This window comes from Pimephales promelas, chromosome 14, assembly GCF_988280905.1.
Source record: "Pimephales promelas chromosome 14, fPimPro1.hap1.1, whole genome shotgun sequence".
NCBI lineage: Eukaryota > Metazoa > Chordata > Actinopteri > Cypriniformes > Leuciscidae > Pimephales > Pimephales promelas.
Window position 1 is genome coordinate 19,963,218 of NC_142782.1, and position 18,550 is coordinate 19,981,767.

The following is an 18,550-nucleotide window of genomic DNA, read 5'->3' on the forward strand; positions in this document are numbered from 1 at the left end:
CACTAAACGTATGTTTGAATGCTTATTTAGAAAGCCGTAGGGATGAGGTTGCCATACTTTTCTTTATTAAACATTTTCTCTTGGTTACTGGCTAGTTAGGGAGTAAGGGAAGTTTGTTGTATTTTCTTTGGGGATTTTCATTTGTTAGGTAATTTATATTTAACTCTTTATTAGGTAGAATTCATTTTTGGTTTGTTATTTTGGCTTGAACCCCTCCTGAAGATTCACGCTTTCTGCTTTCTTTATTCCTGCGTAAATCTTTTTGACACTACATTGTGTTGTGGTAATTTGTATGTGATCTGGGACAGGAGAGGGGATATTTCAGTTGTTTTGTTATTGGCGTTCCTAACCCTAGACTAGGAGGTCATAACAATTTCATATAACTTTATCATTATAAAAATAAATAAGTGTAATTTAAGTGTTTGTATACAAATCAGTGATTTTTTTCCTTCAATATTAGGCTAATGGAGCCTAGTAGGGTACAACTGACTCCCATAGTTAACAATAATAGTTAGTAATTTGTTTTCCATGAGAAAATTGGCCATAAATTGTACCTGATATCCAAAATTATCAATATTGACTTGAATCTGAATCGAAATTGAATTGAAAGCTTGTGAATTGAAATGAATTGAATTGTGAAATGTGTCAATACCCAGCCCTACAGTGCAGTCTCTGTAGCATAATGAGATATTAATTTGCAAACTAAAACAAGCTTGTTGTTTACATACCACTTATTGCTTCTTAACAGGAATAGTTCACCCAAAATTGAAACTTCAAGTATCATTTACTCAACCCTCCTGTTGTCCCACTCCCAAACCTGCATTAATTTTTCTTCGTCTGTGGAACATAAAAGAAGATGGTGATGGCGCAGTGGATAAGACACATGCCTCCGGTGTGAGAGACCCAGGTTTGAATGCACTATGAGACAACAATGTGTCCCTGAGCAAGACACTTAACCCCTAGTTGCTCCAGAGGCATGCGACCTCTGACATATACAGCAATTGTAAGTCGCTTTGGATAAAAGCGTCAGCTAAATGAATAAAAGATAATCTGAATAGCTTTTTATCCATACATTGACAAACGATATTGGAGCCCGTTGACTTTCTCTGGGTATGGACGAAAACGTCTTATCTCATCTTCTATGTAACATCTTGTAACATCATCTAATGTGTTCTCCACAAGAAAGAAACGACATGAGGGTAAGTAAATTATGTCAGTTGTCATTTTGGGTGAACTATCCCATTAAAAAAAACTACGACAAAAGGGATAATACCAAAAAGAAGTACCATTCAATAAATATAATAGTTTCGCCTAATTTGGTTTCTAACATGAAACCCCCCCCCCCCAAAAAAAAAACATTATGTCAAAGTCATAGTTCTAACATTTTGCAGTCATATACTAGTCAATTTTCCATAAGGCTCCAACATGAAAATAGCAAACAGCAGTGTGTTCAGCGGGGAGGGAACATTAGAGGGAGAATATGACATGTAGGCTATTGATTGCTGAAACAGATGAATTATGCCTCTGACATTTAGTGGGAATGGTGAACCACAAAAAGAAGTGTAATTCTCATTTCCTGTTTTCATTTCTTATAAGAAAAACATCGACTCAAGAAAAACAAGAAAATTTTGATCTACTTTGGAATAATAATAATAAAAACACAAAAGATGCATGAATGCCTTTTTAACAAAGGCATGTAGGAGCGTTCCTTGACAGGAGTACCCCACGCTGAATCCGACTAGTATACTACAGTGTGCCAATGCTCATCAATGTCTCTTAACTGTTTATCCTTAAAACTGCTTTCTTTCCAATTGTCTTTCTTGACTGTTTTGACAAATCGATCAGTTTTGACACTAGTCTGCAATTTGTGTTGACTAGGATCAAATGTCTACATTCTGACTTGTTTGATACATGGTGACAGCAAAAAATACAGTACATTCTCTTTTCACAAAAGTAGTGAACAGATAAACTCTAATGGACAATTATATGTAGATATATGTATATGTCTACAATAATTGAAAATAAAGGGAACCGAGAGCACATTATAAATGAACTAAAGACATCTGAGACGTTTTAAGTCTGAAATAAGGGAAAATTCTTCAATTTACTCTAAAATTACTCAAACGTTGCTCAATGGCTGACAGAAAGAATAAGTGAAAGGGACATGACTGTTTTTCACTGTTCATGATGACAATAGTCATTCAAATCTGACAATACACATTTTCATCTCCCATCCATTGTTTTAGTTCTCTTTACTCAAACATCTGACAACATTTGACAAGAAAGTCACTGACACAAAGCAAGGAAAAATGAGCCAAAATGGTAAGTTAATATCGAGTAACTTACATTTTCTATAAAAAAATATTGTTGTTTACTCAGGCAACAAAAATAATTCCAAACAAAGGCAGTTAAATCAACCAAACCTGAATTAATCATTGTTTTTGAACAAATCGTTTGAGTGGATGATTCAATGATTCACTCATAAAGGGTTTAATTCATGAAATAATCTTTATGTATTTGAATGAATGAATGAATGAATGAATGAATGAATGAATGAATGAATGGAGTCAATAAATCCCTCATAAAGACTCTGACGTGATGTCACCTACTCGGGTAACAATTTAACCTGTGGAAAGAATCGCTAAAAATATCCTCATCACTAAAACACAGAGTGATAGTTTGTGAAAGTCCCATTGCTTTTGAATTTTCAGCATTGTTTGAACACTGCTTGACCAGATTCAAGGACTCCTACAGCAAGCTTCCACCTGTACAAGTGCTATGCATGTTTCCAGAGACAACTAAAATACAATGGTTAATTTAACACTGAATTTGAGGCAATGTATGAGCTGAATTGTTCGTTTGATCATTTACACAAACACACCACTGTTAGACATAGGCTTCAAAAGAAAAGAGAAGAGGGCCTGTGCATATCCTTTTGAGCTTCCCACACAAAGGGCGTAAGATAAAGCAGCTAAGACAGCCATGAGACTGCAAGTTTAGCCTCAGAGAATATAGAGATTGATTGCAAAGAAAGCCGTCTAACCTCTCTGCAACAACACTTTAAGGACCGAACTTTTACACCCCTATCTCATTTCAAACCATTTCAACTTCAAAGTTTCTGTTCCTCCATTGGAAGTACAGGTAACCAGAAGTTAGATACAAAAAGGTTATAAAGGAAAATGAAATTAGAAAATGAATCTATATGAATTGAGGGGTTTAATCCAATTCTTGTGAAGAGATTGCTTTATATGGGTTCGGAACGATATGAGGGTGAGTAAAAAAAAACATTATTTTCATTTTTGGATGACCAATCTCTTTTCAACCAAACAAGATAAATGGGAGAAGGATCAAGTAACATTCAAAGTCAGGTCACCCACTGAATCACAGTCTACCTGCCAAGTCTTGGACCACACCTTTTTTTTTTGTACGTGACACTGAAATAGTCCAGAAAGTAATGGCTCTTTTGCTGATTCTCTCTGTCTATTTGTGATGACAGCATGGATCAGTGGATGCATCTTGTCCACATAGAAGGAAAATACAGGCTTCACTAAATCCCTGCAGAGATGGAAAGAAAAGGCTGTGAGGACGCAGACATCCTGACATTCTTAGCACTCACTGATATGAGTGCACACATGCACGTCTTTGAACGCATGCATGCTCACACACCATGCTGTATAATCAGAGTGCTCCCCATCGCTCATGCGGCTGTCATCCGCAGCGGTCCGTCTCTGGTCCTCCTCACAGTTGCGACATACACACTTCACGAAGGCCCTGTCCTCTGCATCAAGAGTGGCTGTGATGTGACATTTTATGGTTTTTACTCATGCTGAGATGACAAAGATATAGAGTTCAAGCAAGCCTGCCCTCTCACAACTGACAGCTCACTTTCTTCCGACTTGAGAATAATTTAAGGTCTTGCACTCCAAAACCTTGTGAGCTTCCTCCGGGCAGAGTCTTAAGGCATGCTGTAACAGGCACGCTGTTAGCATATCGCTAAGCTAAAGGTCAATTAGCAAAATCTTCCAGGCAAAAATATAGTCAATATTGTACCAATGCATTAAGCAATCCAAGCAGCTTTTTGTTGGTCAACGTGGTGAATCCGTGAAAGACTTGAACCCGTTGCGAAGTCAGCGGGAAAATAATTTGTGCTCATGTGAAATTCCTGAATGCGTCAATTCCTATTAGAATTCACAAAATAATTTGCATTGAATGCAGTTTTTGCATGCAAAAATTCAATGAACAATATTAAACGTGGCCTCACCTGTTTAGTCTTGTAGTCTAATAAGCATTACAATACATAAGGAAAATTGTGTAAAATAATATTTTTTTCAATAACGATTAACTATATTTGCCAATACATTTTAGTTTTTAATTTAAAGATAAGCTTATTTATTATCTTAATTTCTCTTATGCCATCCGCCTTGTTGGAATTATGTGTGTAAATGGGCTGTTTACCAAGGACATTGACTTTAACAATAACTATAAAGTGTTAGTAATCTGTCTAATAGTGGAACATACAGTAGCTATACATACAGAGTCTGGGTGAAGCCCAGGTAGTATTTCTATGAATGGCCATGGTCATTTTCTCAAATATTTGCTGGCAAGAAATAAATAGGACCACTACTCCTTACTCGACCTGTGATGTATTATTTTCTTTGCTTTCCAAAAGTCCATTAAGGCCTGGCAGTGGGCCATCTTGTCTCCCGCAGACAAAGATAAAGATGTGGTGGAGGGATGCAGGGACAAACAGAATGAGAATGAGTGGGGCATCGCTGAAGTTTACCTCAAGAAAATACACACACACTCACCTCTTGCTCTACACAGCCGCCACAAAATGTATGCAGCTTCTGACACTTAGATACTGCCGCCCTGTCCTTTTAATTCATTTACAATTCAATAATTGAACTTTGTCTTCTAAAAACAAACTGGAAAGAATGGTGGGTGGAGAGGGTATTCTCCTTCTCACGTCACCACAGGAATACAGAAGTGAAATTTAATGATCCAATTTGGGTCATCTTGCTGGCAGACCGGAGGGTTGTTGAGCTGGAGATTAAACTCATCATTTAAAGGCTGTTTGTCTTTTGCTTTTTCTCACACTGATGTTTCTCCCTGCAAATTTATGCCCTCTGCATTAGTTACGTTCCCCCCACCCCTCCATTTTTTTTCCCCATGTGGAAGTGCTGCTGTGTGGGCTTTCCATTTCCCTGGTAATATAGCACATGTGTTATTACTATTCACCGGAGTGACTCGTTAAGAATCTGATTGAGAATGTTTATCTGCATGAAGGAGAAACATTGCTCAGAGAAATGGCAATGTGAGCTCCAGAATTTACTTTTAAGCCAGCCTTTTCTACTTTAAAAAGGGAATTTTAATTGTTTTTTTTAATTAAACCCTGTCACAATCCTTTTTTTAAGTGTCAAACTAGGAATAAGAGACATCAGCTCAGAGTCCTTCTGGGGAGTTGCAACTTACAAGTTTGTAGTTCCGATGTGCACACACATGATTTTGGATGCAATAAAAGTTGTTGCGGGCAATGTCTTTCCTTCCCAATTCCTGACAAAAAGTAGCTTTAGTGTACGTACACTGGTTCCCAACCTGGGATCTTATATACGCCACAGAGCTAGAGTAAAATAATAATGCAGTTACAAGGCGTGTGTAATTGAAAAGCACTTTAATGAAAAACGTGCAGCATGGACGTACATGCAAAAGCTTGGAAAAGCACTTGACTGCATGACATCATTGAATGCCCCAGAGGTTCCTGTTTTGTTACTGCTAGATTCTATTAAAAAAGTTATTTTTGCTTTAAATAAAGTTTTTTTTTATGATATCAACATTTTTGATAACATTGAAAATAATTCGTATTACCATTTTCAATATCATTAAAAAAACAACAACAAAACAATAGAAGCCTAAAAAAACGAGTAAATTGACAAAGACAAGTAAATTAATAAGGAAAGAAAATAAACTACAATAGAACAAAGGCCTATCCCTGAAAAACTTCAAGCACTATAAATGCTACAAAAAATTCTACATAAAATGAATAAAGTAATCAAATGTATAAATAAAACAATGCATAGTCTTTACTGTGTAAATTAAATATACATTTATTCTTACAAATGTATCAAGCCAAGAAACACTCATTAAGTAAACATATAAAAAACCTTTATTTAGTCATGGCTTAGGCAATTAAAATCAGTTTACAGATAACTGGGTCCTGATGAAAGCTCATTAACCATGACAAGCCGTTGTGGGGTTTTCTGTAAACTGATTTAAATTGCCTAAGCCATGACTAAATAAAGCCTTTTCATATATATTTACTAGTGCAGTCAAACGATTAAAATATTTAATCGTGATTAATCGCATAATGTCATAGTTAACTTACGTTTAATCATACATTTTTATCTATTCTAAATGTCTCTTGATTTCTTTTTGTCCCATTATTTTTTTTTCTCATTTTAATGCCCTCATCAACATGGAAAAGTGGATCGGCATGCTTTGTGCAAATGTTTTCTATTTCTATTGAATACAACAATTGAATATACTGTTCAATTTCACACTAACATTCTCACTTGGAGCAAATAATCTCTCACACAATGTAACACTGTCTATCAATAAAAGGGTGAAAGAAATACTGACGAGGTAATGATATTGATGAGGGGGTGGAGAATTCGCATCAGCTGTGTGTGAGTGCTTGGCCATCATCAAGTGGTATTTCAGACTGGACGTGCTGCGATGATGAAGTAAACTTTCCATTCAGAATCTTATTGGCATCCATTTCGGCGTCTCCTGCTTGTCATCAAAACGTAACGTTAACCAACTCTTTGGCCGGCTCGCAATCCCAACAAATGTGTGCGGTGTGCCTGTTGTTTTGTTTCCGGTCTAGCTAGATCCGCTTGCGATTTGATCGACGAAACAACAAAACGTCCTCACACGGCGCAAGCCATTAAAATGAATGGGTTTCATATTGTAGCACCGTGCATGCCGCGTCTTTTTGCAAAAGCATGTGAAAAAAAACGACAAAGTTTGCTTGGCCAAAAAGACCGCTAATAAAAATGCGATAAAAAATGTACGCCGTTAAAATTGGTTTGGATTTGAGTGCCTTGGCTTGATACTTTTGTAGGAGTCGAATTATTCCTACACCCAAAGAGTACCAGGATACAGATTTTACACCCCGCACAGCACTATTTTTGCACTCCTTGTATAATAAAATTATTCTTATTAAAGTTACAAAAGTGATTTAGTCAAGAGCACTGCTACATTTTCTCTTTTTTCGTTTGATTAAAATTAGTAATGACAGCAGGTGAATTTGGATGCTTTCACTTTAAGACCGACTGCACGGATCCAATATACTTGTGCGTTTTCTCTCTCACCTCAAAGTTCAGTTAAGACATAAATGACTGTGTGTACTTGAAAATACTGTACCTCTCTTTCATGAAGTTCAGACAGACAATGCGGCCTAATTTCCTTTTAAATCACTTTCAGTTCGAAATAGTCGACTGATTGGGATCGCGCTTAGAGAGCATGTCTTCTTCGAGTACTATTAAAATGAGCCAATAGTTGGCGTGCATTACATACTCCGCCCTGTGGCACAGGAATAAATACGGAAGTGGATACACGCACTAGTTTTCTTTCGCTTCAGAGCCGATCGTTTCATGTCTCTGAAGAGTGATGTTGTTTACAACAAGCGAGTGTATTGGTCTTCTTCTGGAAATTGGAGTTATTCTCTCCCAGTACTAGTGGTTTCTACAGCGCGAGTGCAGCAGCGTACTTCGGGTACGTCTGTGGTTCCCTGGCACGGTGTGTGTAAGCCTGAAGATGCTTCCTATCGCTCCAGCTGACCCTGAAACTACCAGCAGACTCGGCTTGTAATTTATTTCCCTTGGCTTCTCCCTGGCTCAGTGATATTCATCATGCCTAGGTGTTGAGCTGACATGATCCTAAGATTAGATATATTTGTCACACACACGTGTTGAGCGCTGCTCCTGTCCTGGTTGCGCACGTCACAATCCTACTGGCGAAAAACACGATGTAGCCATCTTGGACCTGTGTCAATTGAAACTGACCCTTTTTTGAAAGCCTCCGTTCAATTACTGCACAGAAATGCAAATTGCAAATGCATTTTCAATGCTCCGAACCCAAGGTTGGCCTGCAGCATTCGACCTGAAGGACAGCACTTCCGATCTCTATCCTTCCACTCCACGGACTATTCTGTGTTCTAGCGTCGAGGGTACAAAGTATCAGTGCAAGTCCTACCCTTCGAGTCCTCCATAGCCAGTCTTCATGTCAACTGGGAGATTTTAGAGGCTCCTGGGGCTTATTGCAGATGCAGCTGCTTGGCTTTGTCCATATGAAGACCGCTTCAGCACCGATTTTATGTTTGAGTCTCGAGGTGACCATGGCAGACCGGCACGCCCTGTGTGAAAAGAGATCACCCCTGCCTGCTGCCAAACTCTCAGCCCATGTTCAATCTTTCAGGTCCACTAACACCGACTGAGGGGCCATGTTAAAAGGGCATGCTTTAACGGAGGGCTGGGCGACCTCCGATTGCATTGGTATTCATTACTGGTATTCGAGTTGGTGGTTCACCTCGCTTTAAGCCACCGCTGCTCAGCAAGCTGGTACTGGTCTGAAAAGACAACATCATGAATGCTCCTGAAGCTCAGGGAATTTCATCATACTCAGGTGTTAAGCAGAAATGCTCCTGAAGCTCAGTGAATTATCATATACTGTTGAGCAGTGCTCCTGTCTTATGTGTCCATGTCGCTTGCACCTACTGTGCCAAGTCAGGAGCGGAACAGGTCTTGATAGTTGCCCTTTTTTGGCCCAACCAGATCTAGTTCCCTCGAAAGACTTAGTCATGCCCTGTCCCTGACCCTGTCCCATGATGGCAACTGCGTTCAAAGAACTGGACGGGGAGGTTCAGGTCGCTATCTCAATGATATGTGGTAGTGACCATCACTTCTGCAAGATACCACCCTTAGATAAGGCAGGGCACTACCCTTAAGATAAGGCAGTTGTGTTTCGCTAGTTAGAAGTGAAACTTATTCGTTGATGAGTCTTCTCTCCGTGAGGAGATCCTGAGAGTGTTCAGTCATTTCAGTGCTCTATTTCCTGCAAGTTGGGTAGGAGTAGGCTGTTCCTTCACCCTCAATATGATACAAACATCATATGCAGAAGCATGGGAAGCACATCCTGATCGTCCTATGGACTGGATACGTGCACAATTTCTTGCTCCAGTTGAGTTCCCCTTTCTAGCCGAACCCTGTCGAGTTCCTCCATAGCCTTTGGCAACGACCATGGCGGAATTCTGAAGCCAGGCCTATCACTTGTATGCACTGGTGGAACCTGTGCTAGGCTGGATCCATATGCTACGATCCCTACAGCAATCCCATATGTGTATTCGTCCACGGTATGGCTCCCTGCAGCGAGCCCGTGTCTTCCCTTGGCAGAGCCTGTCTTCCCTTGGCCCTGTAGGAACAGCAGTGACTTACCTGGCCTAAGCCCTGTCCCTTCCCCGCCTTAACTGCAGGGGGATCTGGAGGCATTTGTCTAGGCCAGGGTTCACCAATCTCGGTCCTGGAGGGCCACTGTCCCTGCAGAGTTTAGCTCCAACCCTGATCAAACTCCTGGCTTTCCAGGGCCGAGATTGGTGAACCCTGGTCTAGGCACTGGAAGGTGGCAGCACTAGATGGCATTTTAATTGGAATCCCAATCAGTCGACACGTCGAATACGTTGAACACGAGCGACTGAAAGGGAATGTCTTGGTCACGTATGTAACCCTCGTTTCCTGAAGGAGGAAGACGTAGTCCTATCGCCACTATTGCTGGACCACCGCTGACTCAGATTTACGCTTGGCTCTTCAGCGAAAAACAACTAGTGCGTGCATCCACTTCCATATTATTTCCATGCCGCGGGGGCAGAGTGTGTAATGTATTCCACGTATGCCAATTACATTAGCTCATTTTAACCAAAGATGACAGGCTCTCTAAGCGTGATCCCAGTCTCCGTTCCCTCCTTCAGGGAACGAGGGTTACATATGTAACAGAGACGTTTTGCTCAACAAATTGCAGTATATGAATAAGGGTGCATTTAAAGTCATATACATATCAGACCCCTTAAATACAGCTTCACACAATTCGCACCACTTCTTGCAACCCTCTTATCTTTTCTGAACACTTATCCTCTCTCTTAGGGTCTTTCTCCGGTCTGCCCCTTCTCTTGAATTTTTAACACCAGCTCATTCCATCAGATGCCTATAGAATTAATGCTCCACCAATCTATCAGGAGGAAGAAGATACATCTCAGCTAATTCCATTTAAATAGCATTTCCATTCTACCTCTCTTCCTCATTTATTTGTATCTTACCTGTGATGTCCAGTCTCAATTATCTTCCCCTTCCACATTCTATACACATCTCTCTCTCTCTTCTCCATTTGGTGTCCAAAACGCTTTTATTTTTTTCTGCTCTCTCACTCTCTTTGAGTGTTGTGAGTGGAGTAGGGTTCAAAGAGTTGATGTAGAATAAGGAAAAACATTAAGAATATTTACTCAGTGTTTTACAGCCCATTCTCACCCCCAAGGCGTCACTTAACTGACGCCTTGGGAAGCATTTGGACATGCTTCAATATCTGACGCTTTAGGCGCCCTTTAGCGTCAGTTAGATGACGCCCTAGGATCGCGTGTACCCTACCCCCACCCCACACCTAAACCTAACCGCGTCCTCTAACTGACGCTTTCCTTTAGCGTCAGTTAGATGACGCCGTAGGATCGCGTCATGTAAGTGACGCTAAAGGGCGCCTAAAACGTCAAATATTGAAGCATGGTCAAAGGTGACGCCTTGGGGTGAGAATGCGTTGTGTTTTATTAAGTCAAACAAGAGTTACAGAAAATAGCTACATATTTGGCTACACTTGTTGTTCGAGTACAGTAAGATTTCTTTTCAAGGACACATTAAATTGAAAAGAGTTACAGTAAAAAAAATAAATAAAAAAAAAATAAAATAAATAAAACTACTGTTAGGATTTACTAAAGTCATGCAGTGAAAAATTAGCCATAAAAAGGGATGGACAGTAATCCCTTTTTTTTTTTTTTTTTTGCAGCTGACCTTATTGCGTATGCATTTGTGGGAGTTTCCCTTTCAGATGCAAAATTTATGGGAGGATAGTATTTAAATGAATCATGCAAGGTGATTTACTAAGGTTTGCTTGTCAATTTACTGGTATTTACGCCATTATTTAACGAAAAAAAAAAATGTCTTAGTTTGTGCTGCTCTTAGTAGATGTTGCTCTTAGTTGGTCTACAGTACATCTAAGTCTGTGTTCTTTCATTTGTTTGCCGTTGGTGGATCACCCAGAACTTTCCACTCCCATTGGTGCATTTTTGGAATTGCACTCTCATGCTAATTTGCCCTGTTTAGTAAATCTGGCCCTTAAAATGCTACAAATGATTTTATATAATTTGTAAATATATTTTATATATTACGTTTCCACTGGCGAGGGAGGAAGGCCAGATGTCACATGAAGATAAACGCACACACACACACAAACAGATTCCTGACATTAAAACCCAGAAATGAGTGATTCAGGAATTTATACAGTATATGATGTATTCCGGTATGTTTGAGTTTTATACTGTTGTATCAAGTCTAGCTAGGATTGTTAGTTGTGTAATTGAACAAGGGGTTCTATAAAGAATCTAAGAGTAAAAATTCTTGTATGCATGCCAAACGCAAACTTCTTGGTATCAAACGAAATGTCTCGACTTTCCCGAGCCAAATATACTGTATGTAAGAGGTTACTGTAAGAATTACTCCACTATGTTTTTCCATCTTTGAAGTGAAATAGCCAAACTTGCGACTTCATAAAAACACGCAATTGAGGTCATCAGGGGAAGACAAATGAACTCTTTTATGTTTTTTATGTATAGACCTGGTTCAAACCCATATTCAATAGTTGTTGATCATAAATCAATAAGACTTGCATATGTATTCCCCAAACCTGAGCTAGTTTCCTTACATAATATTTTTTTTTTTCCTTAAAAACCAAATCATCATATTACAATGCTTTCTGGAGTATCATGCGACACTAAAGACTAGACTAATGATGCTGAAAATTCAGCTTTACATAACAATAAACAGTTATTTCATTCTTATCTACCACAAACTTGTATGAGCGCAAGTGTGCAAATAAGTGAATCGTGACTACTGTAACTCAAATTTTGTTACCACTTACTGCTTTTCCAATCGTGAGCTTACAATTATAAGGTTCCATCTCCACTTTTGGTCGAAATTGAGTTTGACATAATCTGATGCATTAGGTGTTTATTAATGCCTGTGTGGTGTTATTTTTGTAAAAAAAAAAAGATAAATAGATAAAGCTATAATAGAAGATTATACTACATAACAGTTTTGCCAGCTGAGATGTAAAAACTTTGATGCTCAATATCTCAGAACTACCCCAAACGGAGATATAACCTTACAATTCTAAGCTCACGCAATATAAATGTTTATCCAGGCCCAGACTAATCTGCAGATTTTTGCATTTTCTGCACTGATTTTGGAAAAATATCTATGGAATTAAACATGGTCAAATGTGTTAAACTGAGCTGAGAGTACTACACTGACATTAGTAAATGAAAGCATAAGTAAACTAGTCAAAATATTTAATAATCAAACACACGAGGATGTGAGAGGATGGGAAAGTCTGGGAAAGTCTGTGAAAGCTAGGCATTCCGATTTTGTAGAAATCTTATGGAGTTCTGTGTGGACCTGAATATAACCGTTTTGCCCCACAAAACATCAAATTAACGATAAACACAGCAAGTGTTCTTGGGATCGACCTGTTCACAGGCTATAAAATTACACAGATTGTCCTTGCAATTAGACTCAAGGATGTCCACACTATCAGTGATTTTCAGCAAGAAAGCTGTGAATTTAGTAAGACAAAAAAGCATTTATATGTCATCATTTTAAAAAGACAAATTGTTTTAGTCCACCTGAAATTTGGATACAGTGGTTGAGCCAGAACAACTACTAAATATCAAAATCACAGAGATCCGGTGGCCTTTTTGATAATTCTGATAATTCATTTGCATTGATTTAATCACCGTCAGTTTGAAAGCCCTTTTTAACAAATAACCGCTAAACATTCTCTCACTGCTCATCCACACAGTAGTCTCTTGGTTTCAAATAAGAGTTAAATGCCGCTAATAAAACACTCTCAGCTTCTTATGAAGGTGAGATTAACACAAACCTATTCACACTGCTATTAACAAAAGTCTAAATATCTGCAAATCAACAATAGCAATTTGTGGCGAGCAGGTGCACACGATGAGCGTCGTGACTCTAAACACAGTTCTGCGCAAACACAGCGGCTCTCTTTGATCTTCGTGAAAATTTCTCAAACGCACCAAGCAGGTGTTAAAGAGTTTTAATTTTTCCCATAGAGCAGGCCTCCTCATGTGTTCACGTTGCCTCAGCTGGTGATGACTCAAATCTCATCATTACGCTTTCTAAACAATCACCGTCCGACTTCCCACATGTTTTGTGCTGTTCGGTGTGACAACACGCTAATGAGCAAGCTGAGAATGGAATGATAAATACGTGTTTGTGTAATGAGAAGAGAGCAGCTCTTTGTATAGCGTGTTTGTGTGAATTTGGGGAATGAAGAACGAACAGAGGAAAGATCATTAGAAGCCCTCTATAATGAGAATTCACTCGAATATTTTGTCATCACGGACTCACCCACTGATCTTTTCAAATCCACATGGCTTTCTTTCTTCTGTGGAAAAACAAGTCTTGGTTGCTGTTTTCAATTCAATTACTTCACAATGAAAAAGGAATCAAAGCATTCAAACTTTTTTTTTTTTTAAAAAGATACAACATCACCTTAAAATAAATTCAAATTAAACTTATACATTTATAAAACTTATAAAAAGCCTGGCATCCAGGCTACAATATTACTACTTTATTTTAATATAAAAACTTACCAACCCCAAACCTTTGAATAGTATATTTAGCAAATATTGTTAATGAGCCATATGTGACACTTAAGGCACTTTTATGGCTATTTTGTGACCTCTTTGGAGCTTGAAATCTTTAGTAGCAATTCATTGTAAGTGAATAGAAAAGTCATACAGACTTGTAACGACACAAAGGTGAATAAATAATGACAGAACTATCATTTTTGGACAAACTCCATTAATCTGTCTTTCCTCCCACCTCCCTCTGTGCCTGAGTCTTCTTCACTCTCTCAGCTGTGTCTGCCCCTCAGTTGCTTTCTTCTTTCTCTCTCTCTATCTCTCTCTCTGGCAATGGACATGCTGGCCATATAAGCCTTAGATAATGAAGTCTGTGCATGGTGAAATATGATTGAAATCCTTTTAGTGCTGGCTTATATCGACTGTCTTGTTTGCAGTCAAAGGCACCTCTCTCTCCTTCCCCACACCCCCTCCCGCTACCCTCTTTCTATCATGTTTTGATGTCAACTAATGGTCTGTGTACAAAATTCTCCTCCGTTGGGTACTGAGCTAGACATAATGGGGATATCTCATCTTATGACCTGAAAAATGACTTCCTATGCAGACCTTCTCGTGTCCTTCTCCAAGTGTTACAGTTTCCTTCATACATCCACATTTGATTTTCTAGTTGTGAACAGGAAAACAATTGTTGTAATATGACATTGCTGATGCTGAATCATTTAAGGATGCAATGCACAGTCAAATTCGCAAATATTGAACAAACTAAAACAATGATAAAAAGTTATTTTTAAGTTATTATAATAACATGATAAAATATCTTACAGTTACCATACTTAATAAAAAAAGGTAATTGTTTGCATGATGACAGATTTGAAGTCTTGGCAACTACATATGTTTAGTATGGAAGACCATTCCTGCCACATAAGAAAAAAAAAAACGTAAGTCCTAATTATGAAAAATATTGACATACCAAGTCGAAATTATGACTTGCTGCTCAATGATCTCACGTGACCCCACTCGACAGGATATGGAAGACCATTCACGCCACATTAGAATTTTTTTTTTCAGACTTTTTTTTTTTCAGAATTATGCGATAAAAGTCAAAATGATGACTTACTAAATCGAAGTTGACTTATACATTTTGACATAGCAAATTGAAATTATGAGATTACTAAGACGAAACATGAATGAAATTTGACATACCAAGTCAAAATTCTGACTTGCTGCTCATTGATCTGACGCGACACGGCACAAGATGAATTGTATATCATTAAATCTCAACAGAAATTGTCTAATGTCATCTTCCTCTGTACTTTTAAATAGATATAGAGTAAGGCATGTGTTAAATGCCTTCAATGGGCAATGATAAATATGTGCAATATTTGACAATAACCTACATCTTGTTTCATTCCCTGTTAATATTCTATTCTGTTGTATATAGCACACCTGTACATAAAAATGTGTCTATTTTTTCCATTTATAGGCTATATATACTGTATATATATGAGTGTGTATGTGTGTGTATCTTGTTCATTTATTTACTATGTACTCTTAATTACATAGTAAACATTATCTGTGTACTGTTGTTGTACTGGAAGCTTCTTCTGTCAGAGGGTTATTTTATTACTTAAAATAATTAAGTAAACATATTCCATACAAAGAAGAAAAACTCTTAACTACAAACAGTTACCTTCATTTTTCCCATCTTCAGTTCCAGGGACACCTAATTTTTTACACTTTTTAAGACCTATGAAAATTCATGAAACACATTCATCTTGAGTGCAAGTATTAATGTTTTGCAATGTGGGTGAAAATGTGCCATAAAAATAGAAATCCTGTATGCTCTGCTCATGAATTATGAAAGCATCTTCCTTAGCAAAGAAATGAAATTCCCAGTCTGCTCCTATTATTGAAAAATGAGACAAACAGGGTCTCTCACCACATGACAAGCTCAGAGAAGAGATGAATACAATTGAGAATAAACATAGTAAATATTTGCAGTGGAAATCAGAGCAGATGTTTGTCCAGTGTACAGACACTCCTTTATGATCAATCTCACAAGCTGCGACAAGTCCTGCTGTTACACAACAAATTCTGCGGCTGTTATTTGATTCTTTAAAGGGATAGTTCATCCAAAAATGAAAATACATCATCATTTACTCTATCACATTGTTCCAAACGTTCAGTTTAGCTTTTTTTCTATCTGTAAAACACAAAAGGTGTTATTTATTGTTCCTCACAAAAAGCAATTGTATGGTTTTAGAAGACTTAAAAAAATATATGGGCAACTTTTATGGCTTCTTTGAGGTTGACCATTCACTGTATGCAGAAGCTCTGGCATTTTGCTAAATATTAAACTTTATTGTTTTTCATGGAAGAAAGTCAATAACTAAATGATGACAGAACTTTAATTTTTGGCTGAAAATTCTATGAAGAACATTTGCTTGCGCTTGCAAACCGTCTGCAACACTATTTATGTAATACATGAGAAGAGGAAATGTCAGAGAGGCTTCTGTTACTAAGAATCCACCACTTTTCCTTTAGAAATGGAAAATAAATCTTTTGTCCATTGTTGAGTATTCTTAAACTGCATTAACGTAGAGAACAATATGTGCCTCTATAAGCCAGGTCATGATTTATAAGATAACTATTTTTGGACATCAAAATAGTATGTGCCAAAAAAGTCACCATTGTCTCTGTTGGGAATTTTTGGGAGGGTTTTTTTGGAAGTTCTGTTGGGAATTTCAGGGAATTTTGCATTTAAAGGGTTAGTTTTCCCTAAAATGAAAATGATCCCATAATTTACTTCCCCTCATGTCATGCTAGGTGTTTATGACTTTCTTCTTTCAGCCAAACACAATCGGAGGAGTTAAATAAAACAATTATCAGGCTCTTCCAAGCTTTATAATGGGAGTGAATGATAACTTGGATTTTGAAGCCCCCCAAAAATGTATCAATCCATCATAAAAGTAATGGCACCAGGGGGTTAATAAAGGCCTTCTGAAACGAAGTGATACAGTTTTGTGAGGAAAAATATCCATATTTAAAAACTTTATAAACATTACTAGCTACCGTTTTTTTGTCTGCAGACTCTGCACACATGTATGTCCAGATTTCTCGGTTTCAACAAATTCTGTTCATTATTGCTAGCAAATATATAAGTATACTTGGAAAAAAATGTATCATGCTGGCTTGTTTATTAGCTGCGCGATTTGTATGGCAACAATCTGTTGTCAATCATTTAGGTAGCATCATATGTAAAGCTGAAACACCTTTTGTAAATGGCTTTGGGCAAAATGGCTGAAATGTAAACCATGTCATGATCATAATGAGAGAAACTCCAGAGGTAGGTCACTAGGGGACGCTCTGAAGCCTACAAGCTACCAAAGGAGGCAGGCAGGCACAGAAGAGAGGCGAAGGATGGAGAGGTTGAAGGAGGGTGACGCCTCTGGCAAGACAGAGGTGTCACCTTGTCATACAATATTTAACCGAACACCTGTGAGATGATATCACATTAACAAAACACCCTAAGCCATTTACTCTTTAGGATTCTCTCAAGATCTAAAGGCAGCACACAGCAAAGACTCTCTGCCTTCATACTTCACTTGCCTACCAGCCTTTTTAATTGCAGTGCTCGAGCTCGTTTAAAATTCCAAATGAAAACACGCTTGGAAGAGAGGAATAAAAAATCGTGGGTTAACAAATAAGGCATTAACCCGCACCTAATTAGTATGGGAATTCAGTGGGGGAATTCTCAGAGTTAAATCACTCATAACTCAAGCACCATTGAGTCGCATTAGTGCATTTTTACTTTGATATCTCTATTCAGAGAACATTAGCATTATCTTCACAAACCGTTGCTTAGTTAAGCACTGTAATTAGATAAACGGTGGCGGTAGTCACAGCGCCGGGAGCGTCCTACCTTCCGGATGCCTTCTTTTGATTCCTCCACGTTGTTTTCAGCTCCTCCCGTGCGGTTGATCATCCTCCACATCTGTGAGTACATCGGGTCCCTCTCAAAGGGGTTCATGCCTTTACTGCGGACCTGGTCGTAGACGGATGAGTCTAGAACCGTGCCGTACGGCAAATCTGTCTGCTTAGCCAAGTCCTGCAGTGACCTGTAGGGGAACAGAAAAACATTTTCAAATCAAAGATATTTAGAAATCAACATTATTGGGTTGATGCCTGGGGGGCATAATCATTTTACGATTAAAACATTATTTGAAAACTCTACAATGTGAACGCACGAATAACCACATGTTTGAGCTTAATTGTGCCAATGTAAGTGAGTGTAAATGTATCCAGCGGCTCTGCTGCACAGACCACTTATGTTATGTCAAATACTGTTTATTCAGCAACTTGTGTTAATATCTTACATCTAATTCAAAGTTAGCCAACCAAGGGACACTAATTCTCAGCAGTAATATTTATATTAAGCGTATAATAAAGATGAAGCCTTCTTGGTTTCCCTTCACGCCATCATCATACTGCAGTTCATCAAAGAGTTTCAAAATTCTCACTTCAAATGACGCAAGTGAGTGCTTTCGCATTGTATTCAACATCCACTGTAAT

At 38.3% G+C, this 18,550-nt stretch overlaps 1 protein-coding gene across 5 annotated transcripts in view; it reads right to left on the bottom strand.

Annotated features, from left to right (window-relative positions):
• Positions 1-18,550, bottom strand: part of grid2 (glutamate receptor, ionotropic, delta 2) — a 427,585-nt gene that overhangs the window by 34,169 nt on the left and 374,866 nt on the right. For all 5 annotated transcript variants that reach the window (XR_005623733.2, XR_005623736.2, XM_039679482.2 and 2 more), the window contains exon 13: positions 17,901-18,096. Coding sequence is in view for 3 of the 5 variants with exons in the window: in XM_039679482.2 (XP_039535416.1) it covers positions 17,901-18,096 (196 nt within the window). In the remaining 2 variants the exon portion in view is untranslated. The remainder of the gene's footprint in view (positions 1-17,900; positions 18,097-18,550) is intronic.